Source organism: Styela clava, chromosome 3 (assembly GCF_964204865.1).
Source record: "Styela clava chromosome 3, kaStyClav1.hap1.2, whole genome shotgun sequence".
NCBI lineage: Eukaryota > Metazoa > Chordata > Ascidiacea > Stolidobranchia > Styelidae > Styela > Styela clava.
In genome coordinates, this window is record NC_135252.1 from 18,495,744 (window position 1) to 18,519,565 (window position 23,822).

At 34.6% G+C, this 23,822-nt stretch overlaps 4 protein-coding genes and 1 pseudogene across 4 annotated transcripts; all 5 read left to right on the top strand.

The window, feature by feature from the left end:
- The first annotated feature begins 1,207 nt into the window (after positions 1-1,207).
- LOC120343313 (uncharacterized) lies at positions 1,208-3,223 on the top strand. The gene is made up of 6 exons (XM_078110740.1): positions 1,208-1,282; positions 1,548-1,609; positions 1,945-1,960; positions 2,182-2,448; positions 2,821-2,988; positions 3,090-3,223. Exons 1-6 carry the CDS (start codon positions 1,234-1,236, stop codon positions 3,221-3,223), a joined length of 696 nt encoding a protein of 231 aa, XP_077966866.1. The 5' UTR covers positions 1,208-1,233.
- A 6,291-nt stretch (positions 3,224-9,514) lies between these two features.
- Positions 9,515-10,551, top strand: LOC144420903 (uncharacterized). Its single transcript, XM_078110741.1, has 3 exons — positions 9,515-9,581; positions 9,753-10,019; positions 10,337-10,551. Exons 2-3 carry the CDS (start codon positions 9,761-9,763, stop codon positions 10,549-10,551), a joined length of 474 nt encoding a protein of 157 aa, XP_077966867.1. The 5' UTR covers positions 9,515-9,581; positions 9,753-9,760.
- A 993-nt stretch (positions 10,552-11,544) lies between these two features.
- LOC144411719 (uncharacterized) lies at positions 11,545-15,455 on the top strand. Its single transcript, XM_078110590.1, has 6 exons — positions 11,545-11,649; positions 11,998-12,099; positions 12,408-12,553; positions 14,466-14,563; positions 15,125-15,228; positions 15,299-15,455. Exons 1-5 carry the CDS (start codon positions 11,613-11,615, stop codon positions 15,129-15,131), a joined length of 390 nt encoding a protein of 129 aa, XP_077966716.1. The 5' UTR covers positions 11,545-11,612; the 3' UTR covers positions 15,132-15,228; positions 15,299-15,455.
- LOC144420904 (ryncolin-1 pseudogene) lies at positions 15,188-15,650 on the top strand (annotated as a pseudogene).
- Positions 15,651-19,386: 3,736 nt separating this feature from the next.
- On the top strand, positions 19,387-21,107 carry LOC120343315 (uncharacterized). Its single transcript, XM_039412456.2, has 3 exons — positions 19,387-19,896; positions 20,177-20,393; positions 20,792-21,107. The coding sequence occupies exons 1-3, from the start codon at positions 19,387-19,389 to the stop codon at positions 20,905-20,907; spliced, it is 843 nt and encodes a 280-aa protein (XP_039268390.2). The 3' UTR covers positions 20,908-21,107.
- The last annotated feature ends 2,715 nt before the right edge of the window (positions 21,108-23,822 follow it).

Below are 23,822 nucleotides of genomic sequence, written 5' to 3' on the forward strand. Positions count from 1 at the left end.
TACTGCATCTATTTGGTTACTCTAACCCAGGGGTCGGCAACCTACAGCCCGCGGGCCGGATTTTACTATAATTAGATAAATGGCAACAAAACGCAGAAAAGTTGATGCTAAGTGCAAAGGGTTCAATGGCGCCGAGAACATTCAAATGGAATTTTTTGAGATGCAATGCAATGAGGAAATAAATCTATATTCTATTCTAGAGATTTCTCGCTGCATGATTTTCATTATAAAAAGTATCATCCGTTCGGTTTTCAATTTTCTTAAAAAATGTGCGCCCCGCCAATGACTGCAACCCTTCATTTTGGCCCGCAAGTGACAAAAGGTTGCCGACCCCTGCCTAACCTTTCATACACAATATTCTTAGTTTCTATCCGATGCATAATCCAGAAAATACATCACCTATATATCACAATAAAACACATGGTTTTCAACGAGCAAAAGAGTGGCCACGTCGATGAGAAATAAAACTTTTACATTCTAATTCATCAAGTGCCTCAAACTCAATACCGCCACTATTCTGAACCGAATTGATTTTTTAATTCCAATTGTGGTATAAATACGCTTGAGTGAATATTTCCCGCTACGACTCCGAGTTACATGGTATAAGTGCGTATTCACGTCTTGTACTTTGCTCACCCGAATAAAACTCTTCAATCCATTCACTAACAACTGACTGTAGGAACACTGGAAAGTCAATGGCTCAAATGAACAGATTGTTAAATTTATTGGACACGTAGTGGACATAACGATCGTTTTGTTGTTATGTTGTTCTCAGTCTTGTTCTTGTTGTTGTGTGACACGTTTTGAAAAAATCGCCTTTCTCTTTGATTACTGGACCAATTGCTCTTAAATTTCCAGTGGGTAAAGATGGAATTTTTCTCCAAAGGGCTATTACTTTTTTTTTTGCTATGACGTCATCAAAATTATGTGGCTCTACGTGTCCATATATTTGAGCATAGCTCTCTTGTTTTAGATGAGGTGATATTATCTAAATCGTTATTTTGAGTTCGACATGTACGTAAGTAAATAAATGGAGCTTTAATTACGCATTAGAAATTGTAGAAACAGAAGGTGAAGCGGAAATGTTATGAAGTGAAACAATGACGCATGCTGGGTTATGCGGTTCAAATTTTGATTAATATCACATTTTCGGTTTGACGAGTTAGTTTAGTTTGGATTTGTTTATCAGTTATTCAGTAAAAAGCTACAAGACTGTAGTTCAAAACAAGAAACATGATGTGTAATTCTTTGTTCCTGTTGCTTATTGCGGGATCAAGTCTCGGTGAGAAAGTTTTAAAATAAATGACCCTACTTAGTGTAAATTAAAGACTAAAAATTATTAAAATTATGTATTTGTTTATTTCTCATAAAACAAATTCATTGTTAACATATAAAAGCTTTCACGATATCACACGAATAGAGAATGTCGCCAAATTAACGAACAACGCATGCCGATTGGAACATGTTTCGTCTAAATAACATAACCTAGTCCTAAGCTATGGCTTAGTCAAAATTAATAAACTTCATAATGTTACTCCTATACACAGCAAAAATATCGCCAAACTCAGAAGATACCTGTGATGACATATCACACAATTTTGACTTGACGGTAAGTTAAATTATTTATGTATTATTGCAATTTTATAAATACAATCACCAAAACGTGTGTAAATACTATTAACCTAGCAAAAATCATTCTTGCGCAGATAATATACACATTGAATAACAAATTATCAGCGGCATTAAACCTCAAAATGTTATTTCTCGAATTTCATATGTCGATGTATGAATTCAAGGAAATGTTGCATTTGTTGTAAATAATTTGTAGTATACTATTCTTGCTCTAATTTTATACAATTGATTGTTTAGCATATTTTTTCTTACTTCTTAAAAAACCCTTCACAAAAATGTGAAATAAAGTGTGTTTCATTCTGTTTGTTTCAGTTAACCAGCGAACAAGGTAAGATGTGACTTTTATTACAATATTGATTGGTTTAACGGTCCCAGAATCTTTATTTGGATTCAATTTGAGAGAATCTTTGAATAAATATATATATCAATCTCATTAGTTTTACATGTTCAAAATCTTCGTACACCAACAGACACACTAAGTATTGGTAAGCTAAAGCAACTTAAATCTATACCAGATTCAGAAATACATCAGAAGGTTTGTTAATTCAGATTTGCGAATGCAGTTGGAAGAAAAGCTTACATTATTGTTAATGAATAATTTTGACGGAGATCTTGTAATAAACACTCAAATATTTGAAAATGTTGCACGCACCAACCTAAATCATACAACTACAGATAGAGATGATACCACCGACAATAATGTTGAATATTCTAGTTCCGCGTCTTCTAATGATGTCACAACTGATCCGTTTTATTCAAGGACAAATTTGATAACAGAGAAAACTGAATTGAGTACAAAGAAGGAAATTACGACAGGTTTTAATAATTTTTCTTCATATTTTCAACGTAAATGTAGATCAAGCTACACCAACAACTCGAATTGCAATGCATTATGTATACACAGTGTAGAAGGGAACCAATAAAAATATTGCAATGACAAAAATTTGAAAAAAAAACTCTTCAAATATGTATGAAATTATGGAAGTGTATTATCGCAAAACCTAACAAATTTGTATTCTAGTCAAAATTATAATTATTACTCAATTCTTATGGTAGTAGCTTATACAATTGAGGTAGTTTAGTCATTTGGTAAGGTATTTAAACTATAATGTCCGTAATATAATACGAACGCGTCATCTATCGATTTCATTACATTCAATTATTAAACCTAATTGACCTCATTTCAAGCACTTACGAAATATACCGACTGGGAATGGCCGAGAAGTACCGACAAATTGATAACAACCGACAAAGATGATATTGGAGATGTGGTGACCACTGACACGGATTTAACTCTTCTTCAGTCTTCCACTTTAACTACTCTCGTTGATAGGAATGAAGGAAGCTCACATTCAGGTATCGGTACTAGCAGAAGATTTCTGTCTTCCTCTTGATCATTATATTTACAACGTATAGTTAATATTATGTAATAATATTATGTTTTATATCAATATCAGATTTACCCGAGGATTGTACAAACATGCAAAAGAAAAACGCGAAAACTAAAAACGCTACTGGTGGAGTATTTAATATTTATCCTGAACCAAACGAAAGTTCCATTGAAGTTTATTGTGATCTCGTCATCGACTGAGGAGGATGGATTGTAAGCTTCGCATTTTGAACAAAGCTAGTATAAGCTGATTAAAAATTATCCCTTGTATCAATTTTCAATATTCACTAATCACTCCACTCTCATGAGTGAAAATTTTATAAATCTGCACGGATACGTAAATTAGGCAAAATTTTTGTAACATTTCGTTGTGAATCAATCATTAAATAATATAAGAACAACAGCAAACTTGATTTCAAAGGTGTTTCAACGACGAATGGATGGATCGGAAAATTTTTATAGAAATTATTCTGACTACGTGAATGGGTTTGGAAAAGCTGATAGAGAAATGTGGCTTGGTAAGTTTAATTACTTTCATTATTGTTGGAATATTTGCAATGTAACAATTTTGAATGAAGTTGTGATAAGAAAATGTCAAAAAAATTTAATGTTGATCAAAATGTGCAACTCGGTTGGTTTACTTGCCCAATTCTAAATCCAGAAGTCATAAAATTAAATATTTCCATATTAAATCTTTGAAATTGTATAAAAACATTCAAGTTAACATAAAAATTAAGCACCAATACCATGTATAATGATACCTCATTTGCGCCAATATAAACTTCAGGTCTGGAAACGTTGAATCTGATTACGAATAAATATGATTGTGAACTTTGTATAGATATGAAAGATTGGGAAAACAACACAGCTTATGCCAAATATGGGTGAGTCGTGTGATAAAAAAATGAAAAATCCAATGAATAACACATAGCTTATAAATGTGGGCTGAACTTTGAACGGCCAATCTGTCACCCTATTTAAGAAAGTCGACATTGACTTCAAGTTTTAGTGTTATTTGAGCACGCACTCGGGAAGAAATGCTAGAGCAATGGAAGTTGATTGGCTATCAAATCAATTCTTTATTAAACTTGGCATCTTGGAATTGTTGTGAATTCGGAATAGCTATTTCTAATATTCAAAATAATTTATATTGATTGAATGAAACTACATAAGCTACAATAATGCAGATAAAAACACTCAAAATAAGATAGAAACGTACCAGACTACTGTAATATTACTAGTACAAACAAAAATTAATGGGACCTCCTGAAGTATGCGCACCAAGATGGCGCACAATCTGAACTCAGGTTGTGTACAAAGTTTGGTTTCAGGTTGTGCGACATCTTTGTGTGCATACTTCAGGAGTACCAAATAATGATATACGTTTGACTGCTGTTGATAAATAGTCAAGGAACGAATCTCAAAACCTCTAGTCAAGGAACGAATCTCAAACCATCTCAGACATACTGTAGAGACGCAGTTGAAGGACAGAAACATGAATAACGCTCTAAATTTCTAGGGTGTTCAAAGTTGGAGATAAAACTAACAAATATCAACTTACTGTGGGGGAATACAATGGAAATGCGGGAGATTCAATGCTAAATCATTCTACAATGAACTTCACAACAAAAGATTACGACAACGATATCTGGCAAAGTAATTGCGCTCAACGATTCAGAGGCGGTTGGTGGTACAATAAATGCCATCAATCTAACCCAAACGGCCTTTACTTATCAGGAGAATCTGAGTTTGGCGTTGGAATCAGCTGGTATACCTGGAAAACGCACAGATACTCCCTCAAATTTATTGAGATAAAACTCAGGAAAAAATCTAAAACTATATGATCTCGCGTGAACCTTGCAAAATAAACGATCATGCTGGCGTGTAATGAATATCAGTTTGAATAGACAAAATTTATTGCTGGTAATTTTCTTTGAGCATAAATGAGATGAAGCAGTTCAAAAAATATTCATGATTATAATCAATCCCCCCCCCCCTTTTTTTTTATTCATTATTTGATAAAAAATTGGTAAATAATTCATACTATATCTACTTATACAGTCAAATTACACCGTATCTTCAATACGTATATCTAACATTATTTAATTTTTTGACTTATTCATGCATGAAAAATGTGGTTTCCAATCTCCATTGTTAGATTCCTCCTTTTTCCTATTTTTGGACTCTTTATTCCTTACTCCATACGCATAAAACTACTTTATTTCTTCAATGCTCAAACGATTCTTTGCTAGTGTTATGCCCAAGTCGCTCTCTCCTATAGTATATTACATGTTCATGAAAAAGTAAGTAATATATTAATAATAATAAAATATAGATATTTGTAACACCACAGAGAATACAAAGCAAAATTTCTCTCTAAAAATGGCAAAATTCTTCCCTGGGGACAAATTTCTTCTTTCCACAAATTTAAATCAAATAAATAGGTTTTTCAGAGTTCAGAATTTAGGTAACGAAATACTTCGGCATGGCGTATGAAGTTGTAGCATCAAAAAGTGACGTGCTTGTTTGAAATCTTCCATCAGTCATTCAATAACAAGTCCCAAGCTTGTAGGTTTGAAATCAAGAACCTAAAACAATAGTTTTCAATCTCAACCTTGTTGCCTAAATTTCTCCCTCTATACTTTTGTACTCATTCGCTATGCATAAAACTACTTTATTTATTAAATTTAATTTTGGTAATCATCTGTTATTATTCATTGTATTGTAGCTAGTTAATACAAATTTGTTTTTAATCGAGCTAGTGTTAGGCTGAAGTTTTTTTTTTTTTTTTTTTACGAATCAGAACGACAAGTCTGGAATCCAGCCCAAATGCTTTCATACCCAGACTATGCCGACGGAAGTTTATGGATCAATTCTCTTTGTAATAGAGATCACCATTTTGTATACCACGTAGAGTGGTGGGCTTCCTGTCATCACATCTGCTATATGTGAGATGGTATTTACTGAGTTGAGGTTTTACGCCGGCAACTGGGCGTTTTATATACAAGAGGTTTGAGAAGCCGAATTGAATTATGGCATGTCCAAAGAACCGAAATGAGAGACATCAGAGGAATTTGATTACCTGGGGCCGAAACATGGTAGTTACCTTTCTTTTTACCGTATTTTTTTTTTGACGATTGATTCGGATGTTGAGGATTCTGTGGAAGTTGTTGTGTCCTTTCTGGTTCTTTTCCTCTGTAAGATCCACAATTGGCGGCGATAGATTCGACTCAAGGTCCGCTGGTGCAGATGTCGTTGCTTCCGGTGTTGTTTCGAAGACCGACGAAGACGTGGTGTCGCAAGACTCAAAGTTATCAATCCTTACTTTGATGTAAGGAAGGGGATGGAATGGCGTGTTTCCAATAGTTGACGACTCCTTAAATCTGTAGATTTGCCTGGGGGGTCTTGACAGTTGTGGAGATGGAGTTTTGAGTGGACTCACTACAGTCCTAACGTCCTCACATTCAGACCAGTTTTTAATTTCTCTTAAGCAGTTTAACTCCGAGTCGGAGGTAGAAAAATCACCTACCTTGTCGGTTGTTTCAGCAGGTTGTGCATCATTGTGGTTCTGCTCTGTTGTTCCAGCAGGTTGCACGTAATTCTGGCTCTGCTCTGTTATTTTTGCAGGTTCCACGTCATTCTGCTTCTGCTTTGTTGTTTCGGCAGGTTGCACGTTATTCTGACGTTGTTGTTGCGTATCTTTTCGCAGGGGTTTTCTTTTCTGCGGAGGCATGTTCCATCCTGTCACGGGGTTGGTGATGACTGGATCACGCTTCCGTTATTGACATTCTCTTAGTAAGTGACCCGGTGTTTTACAATACTTACAGACGGCTTCGTTCTTACATTCACTGTATATATGGCCGGTGGTGAGGCACTTCCCTCACGTCGGAGTGTATAACTCTCGTGGGAGGAAGGTCTTGCAGCTTTCACCATTGATAACCACGTATTCCGGCAGACGGTCTTTTTAAAAACCGTCCATTAGGAATGACGTGTGCCCGTTGTAGACGTCGGTCCCCCGATACCAATTTTGGACTGCATTTCGTACCGTTCCACAGCCCAGCTTGTTGATCTTGATTACCGCCATGTTGTATGGAGTTTCCGCCGGAATTCTCCGTATGGAGATCCGGACAGGAGCTTCACTTGGTAGTGTCACAGTGATGTTACTCTTAGCCGTTTGTATCAGGCCACCTGTAGAAGAAAGAAAACTCTCTCTGCAGCTAGACTTCGGGCTGTCCGTTGGCGCAAAGGTGAGGATCCAGATCCCTCTGCGGCCCTCGAACAGCCCTTTCACCTGATCGCAGAACCTACTTGTTGTGGTGTTGTTCCGGAGGACGTCCATCATCTTCGGGAAATCCATGTCTTCGTCGGTCTTCAGGAAGAGCGTCCGAGGTCGAGATGGTGCAGCTGCGGAAACTTCTTCTGTGGCTGGAGTCGAGGATGCGGCGGCGGCGTAGCTCATCGTCTTCGTCTTTCGTTTTCTTCGTTCTTCTTCGCTATCGAGGGCCTAACCCAGTGAAGGGTTGCCTTAATCAAATAGCGAATAATCTGGCTGAAGGCTCTCTTTTTTTTTTTTTTCATCTGTGTGGATGGACATCAGTGGCCGAACAAATTTTTGTGCTACCATTTATGGTGATCGATTACCATTTGGGATTGCTGCCTGCATGTAAATGGCCTGGCAATTGATGTAAATGAGTGACTTTCGAAGATTTCAAACATTTTTGTCATCATATATATACGTTTGTTTCATATTCAAATATACCTATAATAATATGTCACGGATGCCGTCAGCCTTATAAGCGAGTTTCTTCCACTCACGCTTCAATCATCTCATTGGCATACTCGATCCGTATAAAACCTTAGAGTACAAGGTTTGAGAGATATAGTGCATTGGGTCGAGGATAGGAAGATTGGGAAGCTAGGGCAATGGGTGGAGGACAAGAATGTTGAGGGAAATCGGACAGTGGGTGTAGAATAGAAAGGTTGAAGTAGATAGGCAGAGCCATTTTGTAACTTGCCCTCCTGTGTTAAAGGTTGCACATCCCTAATTTAGCGTTTATATAAAAGACTAAAAATTTTGAAAGTCTGCATATAAACTCAACTAAGGGCAAGCCGCAGTAAACAGTCTGGCGGGCCGTGGGTTGGGCAACCAATATATAAAGCTACAGCTCCTATGACCTATACCGAGCCGTAGTTGTTGCCGAATATAGGAGATTGAAAACATCGTCCTGAAAACTTTGGTACCGGGATGCATGTATACGATCAATAACTTCTTACAAATTTGAAAATCTATTTATCCATAGTGAAACTAAAACACATTGCATATGAGACGTTGATATAAACGTCAAAAATTATTTGTTATGAATTTCAATGATCGAGTTGAGTTGTCGGTGTTTTTCCACAGCAACAATAGAATAATAGTTTAAAAATCTTTGGCGCCCAAATATTATACTGAGCTCAACAATGCCATGAATCTCCCAAAAATATAGAAAACTACTTCAATGTAAAATGGAAGTAAATTAAATAGTTGCCAAATTTATTTGGATTATCGGGAAATAATTTCTAAAAAATACAACATGTACCTAAATAAATACATCGACAGTTTGAAAGTTGTATTACCAAAAGATAAAGAGGAAATGTTATGACGTGAAATGATGACGCATGATGGGTTATGCGGTTCAAATATTAGTTAACATTATCATTTTCGGTTTGACGAGTTAGTATGGTTTGATTTTTTCTATCTGTAAATCAGCAACAAAACTTCAAGCTTATAATTCAAAAAAGAAGAAACATGATATATCAATATTTGTTCGTGATACTTATTGCGTGTTCAAGTCACGGTGGGATGGTTTTAAAATATTTGACCTACTTGATGTAAATTAAATACTAAAATTTAATAAAAGTATGTATTTGTTTATCTGTCATAAAACAACTCAATTGTTTACACACAAAAGCTTTCACGTTATTACCCGAATTGAGTAATTTAAAAGGCCGGTTAGAACATTTGTTGTCTAGATAACGTAAATTAAACTACGGTTTAGTCCAAATTGACAAACTTCATAATGTTATTCCTGTAAACAGCAAAAATATCGACAAACTCAGAAGATCAGTATGATGGCATATCATACAATTTTGACTTTACGGTAAGTTGAATTACTTATGTTTTATTGTAGTTCTATGAGTACGATCACCGAAAAATGCGTTAATACTATTAACTTAGCATAGATGATTATCGCACAGATTATATACACATTGAATAACAAATTTTCAGTAGCAATAAACACCGAAAAGTGTTATTTTTTGAATTTCTTACGTCGGTGTCAGCATTTAATATATATATAGGCTACATGTAGAATACGATCATTTGTGAAGTCGTAACACCTTGGGTGTTCGAGGAAATGTTGCATCTGTTGTTCATAATTTGGTAGTATATTAACCTTGCTTTATTTTAATCTAATTGATTGTTGAGCATATGTTTTGTTACTTCTCAAGTGACCCCTTTACAACACAGATAAAATAATTTACGTTTTACTCTGTTTGTTTCAGTTCTCAAGTGAACAAGGTAAGATGTGTTTTTTATACTTATATTGATTTGTTTAACGGCCCCAGAATCGGTTTTTATTTTGATTCAATTTGAAAGGATTTTTGAATAAGTATATATCTCAATCTCAATATGAGTAAACTAAAGCAGCTTAATTTATTCTACACCCGATTCAATTTTTTTTTAATTCAGATTTGCGAATGCAGTTGGAGGAAAAGCTTACATCAATTTTAATGAACATTTTTGATGGAGATCTTGTAATAAACACTCAAATATTTGAAAATGTCGAACGCTCCAACCTAATTCCAACAACAACAGATAGAGATGGTACCACCGACAATAATGCTGTATATTCTAGTTCCCCGTCTCCTAATGATGTCATAACTAATCCGCTCTATTCAGCGGCAAATGGAATACATGAGAAAGCTGCATTGAGTACAAGGATGGAAATTACGACAGGTTCAATCAATTTTTTTTTGACGCTTATAAGCATACGTGTAGATCAGGCAATATCAAATACTCAAATTACATTAATATATATACACAGTGTAGAAGAGAAACAATTATAATTTTGCAACTCTGAAATTTGCGAATATGAAAATTTGTTAAATATATCAAGAGTCTAACAAATTTCTATGCTATACCAAATTTTAATTGTTAATTCAATATAGGTAAATCTAAGCAATTGATAAAGTATTTGAACTATAATGTCTGTAATATAATAAGAACACGTCATCTATCGATTCGATTAACAATCTATTTGATCCTATTTCAAGCACTAACGAAATATACTTGGGGATGGCCGCTTAGTACTGACCAATTGATAACAACCGACAAAGATGATTTTGGACATAGAGTGACCACTGACACGGATTCAACTCTTATTCAGTCTTCCACATTATCAACCTTCGTTGATAGGACTAGAGGAAGCTCACTTTCAGGTATCTGTAGGCTACCAGCAAAACATTTCTGCCTTCCTCTTGATCACTAAAATAAATATCATGTTTATGTCAATACCAGAATTACCCGAGGATTGCACAAACATGCACAAGAAAAACGCAAAAATTAAAAACGATACCATTCCAAGCAAAAGTTGAATTCCATAAATTTTTTTAAAAGTGTAGTGAAAGTAATTTTTTTTTTTTTTTTTTATATCAAAAGACATTGGAATTTTATTGGACTGCATTCTTTTCACCGAAAAAGTCAAAATTCCACCCAGGTTTTTGATGGTTTTTAAAAAATGGCCTAAAATGTAGAAATTTTGGTATAATTGACATATTTTGTGATGATTCGTGACACAAAGTGTTTGATTGTGCGATACAGTTATTTCATATGAAATAGACGCACTAGATTTAAATATTTTTTATTGGAGAGTTCTTTAATATGTATTAACGTCCTTTTTTTCTCTAAAACATTGTTATCATTAGCTTTATGTACCATATATGTGCAGAAAAGCATGTTGCATTACGCTACACTCTTTTAAATAAAAAATGCCCGATTATATATATTGAGAAGATCAAAAGTTACAATTAGATTCGATACAATAAACCATTTTCGTCTTATCTTCTCAGCTATGTATCAACAACAATACAATAATTTTTAGTTATTCATAATTTTGGGATTCATAATGGTACTTTTCTACCAGATACACAACCATGTTGAGGCTTATAGGAGTATCAATTGAGTAATTAAATAATATATAGAGTATTTTATCCAATTTTTGAGCTTGTTGGGTATTTCAATGAATGTCATTTTTCTGTGGCAATTCAATTAATGCTTTGCACCTACGTTGTTAATGAATATATTTCACTCATTATTTTAATTTCGAATTGCCCTGAAATATAGTTAAGAGCAGGAATTTGTGAAAAATATGTATTTTGTAAGTTGCAATATTTATGAAACATCTCAGTATAAATAAATGAGATGTTTTACAGATACAAAAATTTAATCTTATTGTTCTCTAACAAAATTTGGAAATGCTGGTGTTTACCTGTTGCTGTCAACATTTATACATTCATTCACACTGCTCTTCTATCTTCAATAGAATATGAAATGTACAATGAAGAAATAAACAGACTGAAACACGAAGGTGAGTTGCTGTTTTAATTTCTGAAATTTGTATATATGTTTTACTTGGCCGGTTAGAGATTGAGTTCATTACTTGATTCTGAATAAAAAAAAATACCATGTTTTCCATTATACATACTTTTATAAATTATTTTATTTCAAAATTATTGCAAAATAATATATTTTTATCATATCATTGCTTATTTTATAATACAAGTTTCCAAAGCTGATTGTATTTCGTATCGAGCATATCCCCATATTTGCATTCAAAATTCCAAATTACTTTAGGTTTGTTAAAATACCAATTTGTTGTGTTTTCTAGTTTCTTTTACTATTTGATATTATAACATAGTTTTAACATCTATTTCAGTGACTGAAGCGAAAAAGTTAATAGAAAACTATAAGATTGATACTGATGCTTCAACAGAAAAACTCAATTTAGACAAAGATATCAAAAAATACTTAGAGAGAAGTAAGCAATCAAACTATTTACATTCCACACAAATGCCAATTAATAGTTCAGTGACACCAAACACGAAGCAAATTTTATTTTTAACTTTAACTTGGTCGTTCAAAAAATATAGGTATGTAAGAATGTAATGTAGAATGAAAGAAAATAGTTTTAGGAATACTTTATATCCACTTACCGTTACCGTTTCATGGACGTATTAAATGTGTCATTAATTATTCGATTATGCAGTACCTCTATCGTCCATAGTTAGCATTCGACATAGTCATAATTTTTATTGACAAAATTATTATTACAAAATTAATATTCAGGTCGTTATTTGCCGGATAGTTGTCGAGGGTTACACAAACTCAATTTATTTCTTGGAATGAAACCGGAGAAGTTTTTGGAATCTACCGTACACCGGTATCTGAAAAGATTTTACCGTGACTTGATGACAGATGACGGAGGATGGGTTGTGAGTTGAATCGATTTATTGTTATTCTGATTGAACCATTTTGTAATGTATTTTTCTATTATCTTACAAAATACTTAAAAACTTTCGATCCATGAAATAATTTTCTCGATCCTAGCTCCTTAACTGGAAATAATGACTTGTTTGTTTAAAGCAGGGGTGGCCAACCTTTCACATATCATGCGCCACGTTTTAAACATAATGTTTCAGATGCGCCGTAAATCTCATGTATTCCCACGCCTAATGTCCGCTTCTTGTGTCCACTCATTTAGAGAATTACGGAATCACTGAATTAAACACTGAATGAATAAATTACAATGACAGCCGCATATATATAGTTAACTCAACGAAAATTCTCGTATCCACGCAAAAATTCGAGCAATTTACGATAAACAGATTACGATTGATTACGAAACAGGGAACCATTGTGACGCCATGCTTCAAGTAAAAACTACAGCCTTCCTGAAAGTAGGAGAAAAACGCATTCTGTCTTAGTTATGAGCATTACGCAATAAAGCTGTTTTTAACAACGAAGAGAAAAAGGTACGATTAAGAAGTAAAGTTAGGCGTAATATTGTGACAACAAGCCTTTAGTATCAATATCTACTCTACTCTACTCTACCCTCGATTCTAATTGGCCTTTGCTAATCAGCTGTTTGGCCTAGCGTCGCGTGATTTCACTCCAGGCTTCTTCGAGATTAGTACCTGCGTCACAGCAAGCGATTTTACGCTTTGCTTTTGTTGACAACGGTCATTTGAAGTTTGGATGAAAAAGGCGGTATTTAGGGGTCATTTTCAGCATGTTGTGGGTTGATTTATATTAAATTTTTTAGACTTGGGCAATTCAATTGATTGTTCAATGGTTATTGGGAGATATTTGGGAAGTCTGGGCAATGGAAAATCCATGTCTCAAGCTGATAAATGACGATTTTCTATTTTTCCAGAAGTTCTGAACTTTTTACTTCAGTAGGAAAAAAATAGTAAATTTTACTAATTTTTGCTAAAAGTCTAGAATGAATGTCATAAAGTCCGTCCAAAAGCTAACGTCGATAATCGCCTGTTGTTTCTAATTCCAACAAGCCGTAAGTGGGCGACGTGGAGTAAGGAGAATAGATTTTAGGTACAATCAAAAGTCACCATGTAAATTGCAAAAAAACGGCTTGGGGTGGAGAAGCCAAGTGCTATTAACAATTTTGGCATGAAAAGGGTTAAAGATGCAATGCGCCACCTCTAATCATGCAATGCGCCACGTTTGGCGCATGCGCCATAGGTAGGCTTACCATATCTCTGAAGCCAAAAAACCGGGACGGCGCGGATTGGACAAGTCAAACTTGGTTCGATTCTTGGGGTTAGTAATAGTTTAAACGCTTTCCTACCATTGTGGGTAGATTGCAGGCATCAAAATTAGCTGTAAATCTTATTACGAAATCCTCGGTTTGACAAATAAAAATAAACTCTCTTTCTATTGGTCTTCGCTTCAAATAATGGGAATTGTTCTCATTCTTAAACTCATCAGAAAACTTGCACTTTGTTTCCGGCATTTTGATGATTCAACGACATTACAGTTGGGTGTTAAATTAACACATGGTTCATACTTCATGTCATGAAGTGAGACGCAAATCATTGGTAAATCGGCTGCCTCCATTAAAAATAATTTTTTTTGTAATATTATCGAATAGAAAAACTATTATGACTGTCATACTGCAAAACCGGGACATTTAAGTCTATCGCCGGGACGGCAGAAAAACATGCTAAAACTGGGACTGTCCCGGCTGAACCGGGACGTATGGTAAGCCTAGCCATAGGTTGGCCACCCCTGGTTTAAAGTCTTGTTTCAATCGCTATCTTCCGATATCTTTATCCCAAGTATATATACCGATTGAAATATATTTGAAAGTGTAATGTTTTTACAAAGGTATTTCAACGTCGAATGGATGGCTCTGAAAACTTTTATCGTGAATGGTATTATTATAAAAAATGGATTTGGAAATACAACTGGAGAATTTTGGCTTGGTAAGTTTTTTTTTATTCGCTTAAATAGTAAACAAATTTTTATCCTGAACTAGTTCTTGAAAATGCTGTCAACTGAAAAATGTTAGATATATATTTCATTCATTCCAATTTTACATATTCATTTTGTTTCCTGTCAGTGTTTGACGCAATATTCTTGATCATAGTATAAAACATGAAATTCATTCAAACCACAAACTCGATGACGATATTTTACAAGCTGTTGAAAATGAAAATTCACTATTCGCAACTGTTAATCGTAACGACGAAAAACGATAAGGAGAATAGCGGGGGAAACGATTCTGATAATCTTTATTTCTGGTCACTGTGGCAACTTTTCCATCTTATTAACCAAACGATATATTGAGGAAATCCATTCTGATAAACGTCCGTGGCACACAAAAATTTACCAAATTGCACTTGTGTGGTGAAATTTTGTATAACGTACAACAGTACGCTAAATGCATTCGTATCAGACAAGGACGCGGGATCAACCCGTATAAAGGTTAATGATATACATCATCAAGGCAGGCTATTATAATAAATCTTGTATCTGAAATTAAGTTTTTAGGTCTTGAAAATATCTATCAGATATTGAAAGGTAAGACGTATGAACTCAGAGTAGACATGGAATACTGGGAAGGAAACAAAGCCTATGCAAAATATGGGTATGATATGAGCGTGTATGTAAAAGCTGGAATTGGGTTTAAATTATCATGTTTCTATATCTATTTCCAGAACATTCTCAATCGGTGATTCTTCAACAAATTATCGTTTAACGATTGGTCAATACAGTGGAAATGCTGGGGATTCACTTAGACATTCCCAACATCAAGGACAATCTTTCACAACTAGAGACGCAGATCATGACTCTACATCTGGCAACTGTGCTGTGAATTTTGAGGGAGCGTTCAGGTACGGAGGTTGTCATGCGACTAATTTGAATGAACTGTATATCGCAGGAGGAAAAGCGGAATACGGAATATCTGTTGTCTGGTGGACCTGGAAAGGCCATATTCAGTTCAAGTGGTGTCGTTATGTTTGCTCCGAGCGGGTGTCTGATAAATATGCCATTAAAAGCAAAGCTTAAATGTTATGGTTCGCTAAATAGCTCTAAACAATGCCAAATTGTAAGCATGTATTCCCCACAAAAAAGATAAAAAGCCAGTCGAGACTGCTACGAACATCATGCAACTTCACTACCGTGTTTTCCCAAAAATAAGACTGCCCCTTTTTTTTAATTTTCTTTCGAAAAATAACACTAGCTCTAATTTTCTGGCGATGACTTTTATTTTCATTTATAAAAAAACAAAATTACAAAGTAGAGATTACGAGATTTTCAAATACACAAAATATGAAAACCGATATCCATTTACTTATACTTATATCCATTTACTTAATATAAATAAACGAAATTGCAACATAATTAAGTGGTGTACTTTTGTATATACGTGTAATTCGGATTGACTCGAAACCAGATGTTCAGGACGTGGCTCCAATTCATTGCATTGTATTCGCAATAACGCAATATCTATTTTTAACAAACGGCCATTTATTTTTAGCGATGTTGTGGGCTACAATATAATTGGTCAATAACGTAGATTCACTTTCATTTGACGTTTTCTTTTGTTTGACTTTTTCATGAATTTAGGTATTTAACGTAGAATTAAATTTTGAAATTCACGCTCTTACTGACGGTATTTTAAAGAGTGCTTCGTCTCATAATAGCGCCCAATGATGCATTACGTCAGAACTGGAATATTTTGTTGGCAAGGAAGACAAATCGCTGAAGTTTAAATCTTTTTAATAAATAAATAGGACGGTTGCCATATACCGTATCTAAAAAACGCCTGTTTTCGGTGACTAGTTGTCGTTTTGTGATATCTTTAAGCTTTCTTAACAACTTGGCACAAAATGATCAAATCAGAAAATGTTATTGCTGTGGGTCGCGTTATAATGCATTATTGTTTCTAACCTATATACTGTTATTTAAAAAGGTATCTTCAGATTATATCAAATGAACTGATTCCGAATCGTCAATTCGGTTCCGTTGCCACTTTCCTATGAAGATATCACAATCTGACGTCAGCCACGTACGGCATTTTAATCAAACCCGCTCAGTAAAAATATGCAAAATGGAGAATTTCAAGCAAATTATCATAAGCTTCATCTTTTCATTATATAGTATTAAGATCAATGTAGCCTTGGAAAATGTAAGAATACCACATGCGATGGAGGAGCTACGTCGAAAGACATCACACAGAAAGTTACACGACATAATAATTGCATTAATTAGTGGAGATAAGTTTTATTTAAAGCGAAAGTGTGAACACGCCTGACTATAAACTTTCAATTTGCAATAAATTATATCATATATCATATATAATTTAATGCTGTTATAGAAATAGTCATTGCCTTCAGATCTCAAAGTCTCTCTATAGAGCTCGTACTGTGATAATTCGTGAAAGCATGCTGATGCACAAATTGAGAATATTTGTTCATCGTGACTTATTAGTTATATCTACGTACTAATCGATTATGCTTCTAATACGTTTGCTGTTCTGAACAGTTTTCGATGTTAAAAGTTGCCCTGTTTTCAAACGCTCCTTCAAACACCTACCAACCACCATTATCAAAAATTGCGGCGAAATTAATTAAAGGAAATTATGCACAAACGTTTACCCGATGCCAGGGGATATTTCAAACATGCCAAGAGTTTGCTGATAAATGTCATTTAAACAAACTTTTTGTTTTAATAGAATGAAAATCTCCAAAAGAAAATCTTGGTAAAACAAATCCGTTGTGTAGTAAATGGTCCAAAAAAATTGCACAAATGAGGTGGTCACAGCCGATCAAAATACGTGTTCGAACGTTTAAAATGAATGTCTGATATAATATCTGCCAAATTAAGCCAAATCAAATTATTGCCAATCATATTTAAATCGCGCAACCTCTGAGTGCGAGTTGCGTGTGCCCCAATTTAATGATGCATTAAAGATTAAACAATTGTAGTATTTTAATGCGCATATGCAAAAAAACTATGAGCGATCCTCAAAGTTATTAAAAGAGAATTAAGAGTTTCAGTAGGTAAGTATCATAAAAGATTGGAAAGCACTGTCTTGAACTTTGTCATTTTATCCTGACTAACTGCGTCAGCCACCCAAAATTTGAAACCTAGTCCTGAATTCCGACGACAGCCTGCCTGCTGTCCCATCTGTCCGCTGCGATTTCTGGAAGTACTTATCCCTATGAATGATCGTGCATAATCAAATTTCTGTAACATATGCACGTTCCACTGCCTCACACTTTTCCAGTGAACCATTCCAACCTTGACCAGTTCTCCGTCCTCCGCTTTACACACCTACATTTCACAATTTAAATTATATTGATTGAGTTGTCGGAGACGTTTCAGCATACGCAAATTATGTTTAATGTTTTCTATCATTTGTATGATCTTATCGAGGAACTAAAATGATAGATTATCTGTATTTCCCTAAAATTGGATACTAATTCATAAAACATTGATGATTACATTGAGACCAAATTCAGGTGGGTGCTTTGTAAGCCACTTTTCGGTAGTTCGTCCCAATTAGAAGATATCGAATTCACTTCATTTAGTACTCTGGTGATTATGCCATCAATAAATCATTTACGCTATCGAAGTAAAGTTAAATTTTTGATGAAATAAAAATACTTTCAAAAAAAAATTTAAATAAATATATGCGTCCATATTCAATAAAAAAATTGATAAAACTTTTATGGTGACTTCTTTTGTACATAATTTTATGCAGTTTTGAAACCATTTTATGTTTTATCTTTTTACGCCAAAACACTTTCAAATACAGTTATCGTTAAAAATCTACGAATCATAGTCTAGAGCAAACAATACAGTTTAACATTAGAATAAACATGAAAATAGCTTATAACAATTGAAGTGGAAACTGATACGCCGATGCAAATATAGAAATGTAGCTTAAAATATTCACTGAGGTTAGGAGGCATTTTGGGGTTTTCGATTTGATGTAAATATGAGGCAACGCGATAACTCGCCCGTATGCACATCTAGGCTAGTTTCCACATGAAGCTATCTAGTACAGTTACTGAAATAAATTTGACGTATACTTAGGGTCAAAAACCCACAAATCGTCCAGTCACATCATTTCGTTTTGCTTTATTTCCGTTTATTGACATTACATTATATATATGAAGTAAAAGTTTTATAACGTATTCACATATATTTAATGCGATAGGTGAACCGTATTATTGCATATAAAGGATCATAACACGGCCCATCGCAACATTCACTTTATTGGTGATTTTATGCCAAGTTGTAAACGAGGGAAAGGCGAAAGGCATGTTAAAGAAACAAGCTGATATTTTTGGGTCGCGTCGTTTAGATATTGGCCCAAGGAGGTACAATGTGTTCACATTATATTGTTCTATATATTATGACTTGGACACTGGCATGCTTCGTACAAGTTAGTTTTATCTCTTATAGATAGATAAATCTTAAAGTCAAATATGGTCACAGCATCCCGTTTGACTCCTCTTGAAGAAATACACGAAAGATGTTGAGCACATAAAACACAACTGTCCAAACAAATCTACCCTAGTTTAACCAAACCAGACTCTTACCTGGATTTGAGATTTATATCAGTGACAGTAGTCAGGGTCGAAACTAAAAATATTTACCAGTTCTTATACTAATGTAACTGATCCATCCATTAAAAATAATTAATTGGGTGTGTACGATTTTTGATTAACTTATTAATGTATAATCTGGACATCCCAATATCATTGGTATTTTAGCCTATTTCGTTGAAAATATGAGTGTAACAATTCAAAGTCAAGCTTCTTCAAATTGTCCACGAAATGAAGTAATTCATTTACATCCCCAACACAAAAGTGTGTTTGTTCACGGATATGGAGGATCATCCGAAAGTGCTGAACATCAAGCACATATCCTCAGCTCGTACATTTACGACGAATCACTCAATAACGACCCAAAGATTGCGGTCATTCCTAACGAAGCACAACGTTTCAATGCTTCTTGCGCTAAAGCAACCACTCATCTGTTAGATTATATAAAGAAAATTGCAAGAGGCGAACAAAGTTCAAAGAGCAACGGGGATGAATGTGTTGAGCTGCTGGTGTATTGCCACAGTAACGGTGCGAAACCAGTTCAGAAGGCTCTTACTCCTGAAAAGCTTACAGAATTATGCAAGAAGGAAAATATCCCTGAAATGGAAATAGACAATTTAATGAGAAGAATAAGAAAGAAAATTGTCGTGATTTCGTTTGGAGGAGTGACTTACATTCCGGGAAACTATGCCAAGGTATGGTAAAACTGAGATCAGCAGCTGATTATAATTCCTGTTTTTAGTCATTCTAAATAAAATACAGCAATAAGGTATACGCAAATTTACTACTTGTTCTATTAGAGTATATCGACTGCAATTGAACCGAGTTTTCTACTGTTGCTAAGATAAATTTATATATAGTTTTAACTTACTGTGCTTACCTTTAATAAGGATTTGAGACTGCAGAGAAATTAATTTACATACATAAATATAAGTTTAAAATGAATTATATATATATATGTCGTTTTTTGTTAAGATTGTCATGAATTTTTGTTCAACAAGCGACTATTTTAGCCAGTTTTGTCATTTTATGGAAGTTGGAAAGCAACCGAAAGATGACGAGGCAAATCCGAAAATTTATGTGAGAGATCCTGCAATGCCCGAGAGAGAGAGAGAGGTTTCTGCTGGAATATGGGAATATTTTCCAACAGTTAGCACTGTCTCGGGGGCGGCCAAAGATTTAGCTTCTAAATGTAAGTGAAACGCCGGAAAGACTGAATCGATTTTTTTGTAATTTGATACCGCATGCAATGCTCTGATGGCTGGGGCGATATAGGCCTATTGTTTTTTCTCAGCTTCTTTGATAACCAATATTGGCCACATAGACCAAATGAAGATTCGTGTCCCAAGTAACAATTGCACAGCACGCTTGAATGTACGTATTGTAAGTTTTGAAGATGAAATAATGGGTTTCATATAAAATTATTTATTCCACCCTAAAGACGTTTCAAATAGTGATTTCCTTCTTCCCTTTTCGGTTTAAAATTCTAAATACCGATATTTTTCAAATTTTCATTTTACGTTTATGTAAACCATTTCACACTGCGTGTGATAAATATTATATTGAAGTAAACATTTTTATATTGCATAGCTTGTTGTGAATCGGAGGATCATCCACACTATCTCGGAAGCATTCTGAAGAATAAAAAGATGATCTGTCACATAAGAGAAGTTCTGGGATTAAAAGCGGTAGAACATCTAAACTAAATGGTTCCATTACATTTGAACCCACGTACATTTGAACCCACGACAATTGCACCTGCATGCCATTGCACCTATGGAAATTTTTTTGGTTTTACGGATATTTGTACTCATACTAACCTAACCCATGGGTTTTAGCACCCGCATATTGATTGAACCCGCGGATATACACATGGGTTCAAATGTACATGGGTTCAAATGTACGGTCACCAAACTAAATATACAATGAATAAAGTTTTAAAGCATAATTTTTGATAAAATAATTGTAAAACATTTTTGGTATTATAAGCTTACGATTTTAAATAAGGGTTATTTTAACATCAGTTGAGTGCATTCACTACTAAATATGAGAAACAATTTATATGTGTTGTTTTCAATATGCTTTGATCGATATATATGATTTTATAATATTAAAAGAATCAAGACTAGTTATCACTAGTAACAAATGTCTATATCAAGTGATTCCTAATTTCATAATTTTTCGATGTTTTAGCCTGTTTACTCTATTCCCCCATGATGGTAGATATTTAATATATAAAACTAAATCATCGTTCTATACTTTTTGTAGTTTAAACTGGGTTTTCTCAGGTTTAAGAGCCGGCACAGGGACGCTCCAGTAGTGTGTGTACCAATATTGAGGTAACTAATTTTGTTCGCCTACTTTACATCAAATTGTGTAAAGAGACGGATGCCTTTGGAAAAGGGGGTGTATTCACTTACACTTAGATAACACGGACAGTCCCTGAACTCGTAATAGAAGCAAAATGAGGAAAATTGGAATAAAAGTATATATGCCCTAACCCTAACCTGGTACCAACACTACTTGAGTATCAGAACAGAACTCTGAGTTTTATCAGTCCTGTAATCGAAAATCGGTGACAGATTATTTTGCCTCAAATTATTCAGATTAGAAGGTAGGAGTCATAAGTATTAGGCTAGAATATGTTAACAACCAGAGCGAGAGTCGTGAATTAGGGTATCGTATAGATTAGTGGTTCCCAAACTTTTAAGGCATCGTCGCCCCCTTACAGTAATTTACATTATATTAAACTATATTTTCAGTAAATTATATTCTGTATTTGAAATCGGATACGAAAATTCCGATCAAAACAGTCCTCGCTCGCGATAATGACAATCGTTAAAATTGCTGATTTTTTCAGCGATGATGATTTGTCTGTTGTGCAGAACAGTCAGTTCATTGCCGATACGAATATTAACAAGAATTTGTCATTTTAAAATAATAATTTCAATGTAAATGACCGTTGGGCCTACTTACAATAAAATGAAAGTATTTTGGCTCTGAAATACTGCAAGCTGCGTACATAAAATGTATTGTATACTGCTCGATTAGAATTATTCGCATTTTCCGATCTTGATAATTTGTTAAATTTAAGCCGCTCGCGGTTATTATCAAGATATCACCGTTAGCAAAATGCCAATGTCGACAATAAAATTTTACAACACAACATTGATTAGTTTTGATCAATTTATCACAATATGGAAAGAAGTCGTGTGGAATCCGGCGGTAATTCAATAATGGATAATGGAATGGATCAACTTCAGATAACTGCGGTGTAGTTTCCGATCGAAAATTCCGAAATTTTGCAATTTAATTTCAATTTCGTCTGCAAAATCTTGTTTTCGCTTGTTTTTACAACTATTAAGGGATTTATATCTCAGTAAATTGTACTATTTATAATAACTATAGTAGGGTATATCTGGGGAGAATCACAGCGTGCAATCTTAGCGGTTAACTATGAGTAAAGCTACGCTACGATTTCAAAAATTTTTGAGTATACTCGTAGGTCGCGAGGTTTCACCAAATTTATTTTCGAAAGAATTTGAGTTGCTTGAAAAAACGTTAGGAACCTCATTAACATGACTGTACCAAATACTGCATCTATTTGGTTACTCTAACCCAGGGGTCGGCAACCTACAGCCCGCGGGCCGGATTTTACTATAATTAGATAAATGGCAACAAAACGCAGAAAAGTTGATGCTAAGTGCAAAGGGTTCAATGGCGCCGAGAACATTCAAATGGAATTTTTTGAGATGCAATGCAATGAGGAAATAAATCTATATTCTATTCTAGAGATTTCTCGCTGCATGATTTTCATTATAAAAAGTATCATCCGTTCGGTTTTCAATTTTCTTAAAAAATGTGCGCCCCGCCAATGACTGCAACCCTTCATTTTGGCCCGCAAGTGACAAAAGGTTGCCGACCCCTGCCTAACCTTTCATACACAATATTCTTAGTTTCTATCCGATGCATAATCCAGAAAATACATCACCTATATATCACAATAAAACACATGGTTTTCAACGAGCAAAAGAGTGGCCACGTCGATGAGAAATAAAACTTTTACATTCTAATTCATCAAGTGCCTCAAACTCAATACCGCCACTATTCTGAACCGAATTGATTTTTTAATTCCAATTGTGGTATAAATACGCTTGAGTGAATATTTCCCGCTACGACTCCGAGTTACATGGTATAAGTGCGTATTCACGTCTTGTACTTTGCTCACCCGAATAAAACTCTTCAATCCATTCACTAACAACTGACTGTAGGAACACTGGAAAGTCAATGGCTCAAATGAACAGATTGTTAAATTTATTGGACACGTAGTGGACATAACGATCGTTTTGTTGTTATGTTGTTCTCAGTCTTGTTCTTGTTGTTGTGTGACACGTTTTGAAAAAATCGCCTTTCTCTTTGATTACTGGACCAATTGCTTTGAAATTTCCAGTGGGTAAAGATGGAATTTTTCTCCAAAGGGCTATTACTTTTTTTTTTGCTATGACGTCATCAAAATTATGTGGCTCTACGTGTCCATATATTTGAGCATAGCTCTCTTGTTTTAGATGAGGTGATATTATCTAAATCGTTATTTTGAGTTCGACATGTACGTAAGTAAATA

Coding starts and splice junctions, on each gene's coding strand:
- LOC120343313 (XM_078110740.1), top strand. CDS start 1,234: ATGATGTGTAATTCTTTGTTCCTGTTGCTTATTGCGGGATCAAGTCTC. Junction 1,283..1,547: donor TATTGCGGGATCAAGTCTCG/GTGAGAAAGTTT, acceptor TCCTATACACAG/CAAAAATATCGCCAAACTCA. Junction 2,449..2,820: donor AAAGAAGGAAATTACGACAG/GTTTTAATAATT, acceptor CCTCATTTCAAG/CACTTACGAAATATACCGAC.
- LOC144420903 (XM_078110741.1), top strand. CDS start 9,761: ATGCAGTTGGAGGAAAAGCTTACATCAATTTTAATGAACATTTTTGAT. Junction 10,020..10,336: donor AAGGATGGAAATTACGACAG/GTTCAATCAATT, acceptor TCCTATTTCAAG/CACTAACGAAATATACTTGG.
- LOC144411719 (XM_078110590.1), top strand. CDS start 11,613: ATGTACAATGAAGAAATAAACAGACTGAAACACGAAG. Junction 12,100..12,407: donor CAAAAAATACTTAGAGAGAA/GTAAGCAATCAA, acceptor ATTAATATTCAG/GTCGTTATTTGCCGGATAGT. Junction 12,554..14,465: donor CAGATGACGGAGGATGGGTT/GTGAGTTGAATC, acceptor GTTTTTACAAAG/GTATTTCAACGTCGAATGGA.
- LOC120343315 (XM_039412456.2), top strand. CDS start 19,387: ATGAGTGTAACAATTCAAAGTCAAGCTTCTTCAAATTGTCCACGAAAT. Junction 19,897..20,176: donor TTCCGGGAAACTATGCCAAG/GTATGGTAAAAC, acceptor TTTTTTGTTAAG/ATTGTCATGAATTTTTGTTC. Junction 20,394..20,791: donor CAAAGATTTAGCTTCTAAAT/GTAAGTGAAACG, acceptor TATATTGCATAG/CTTGTTGTGAATCGGAGGAT.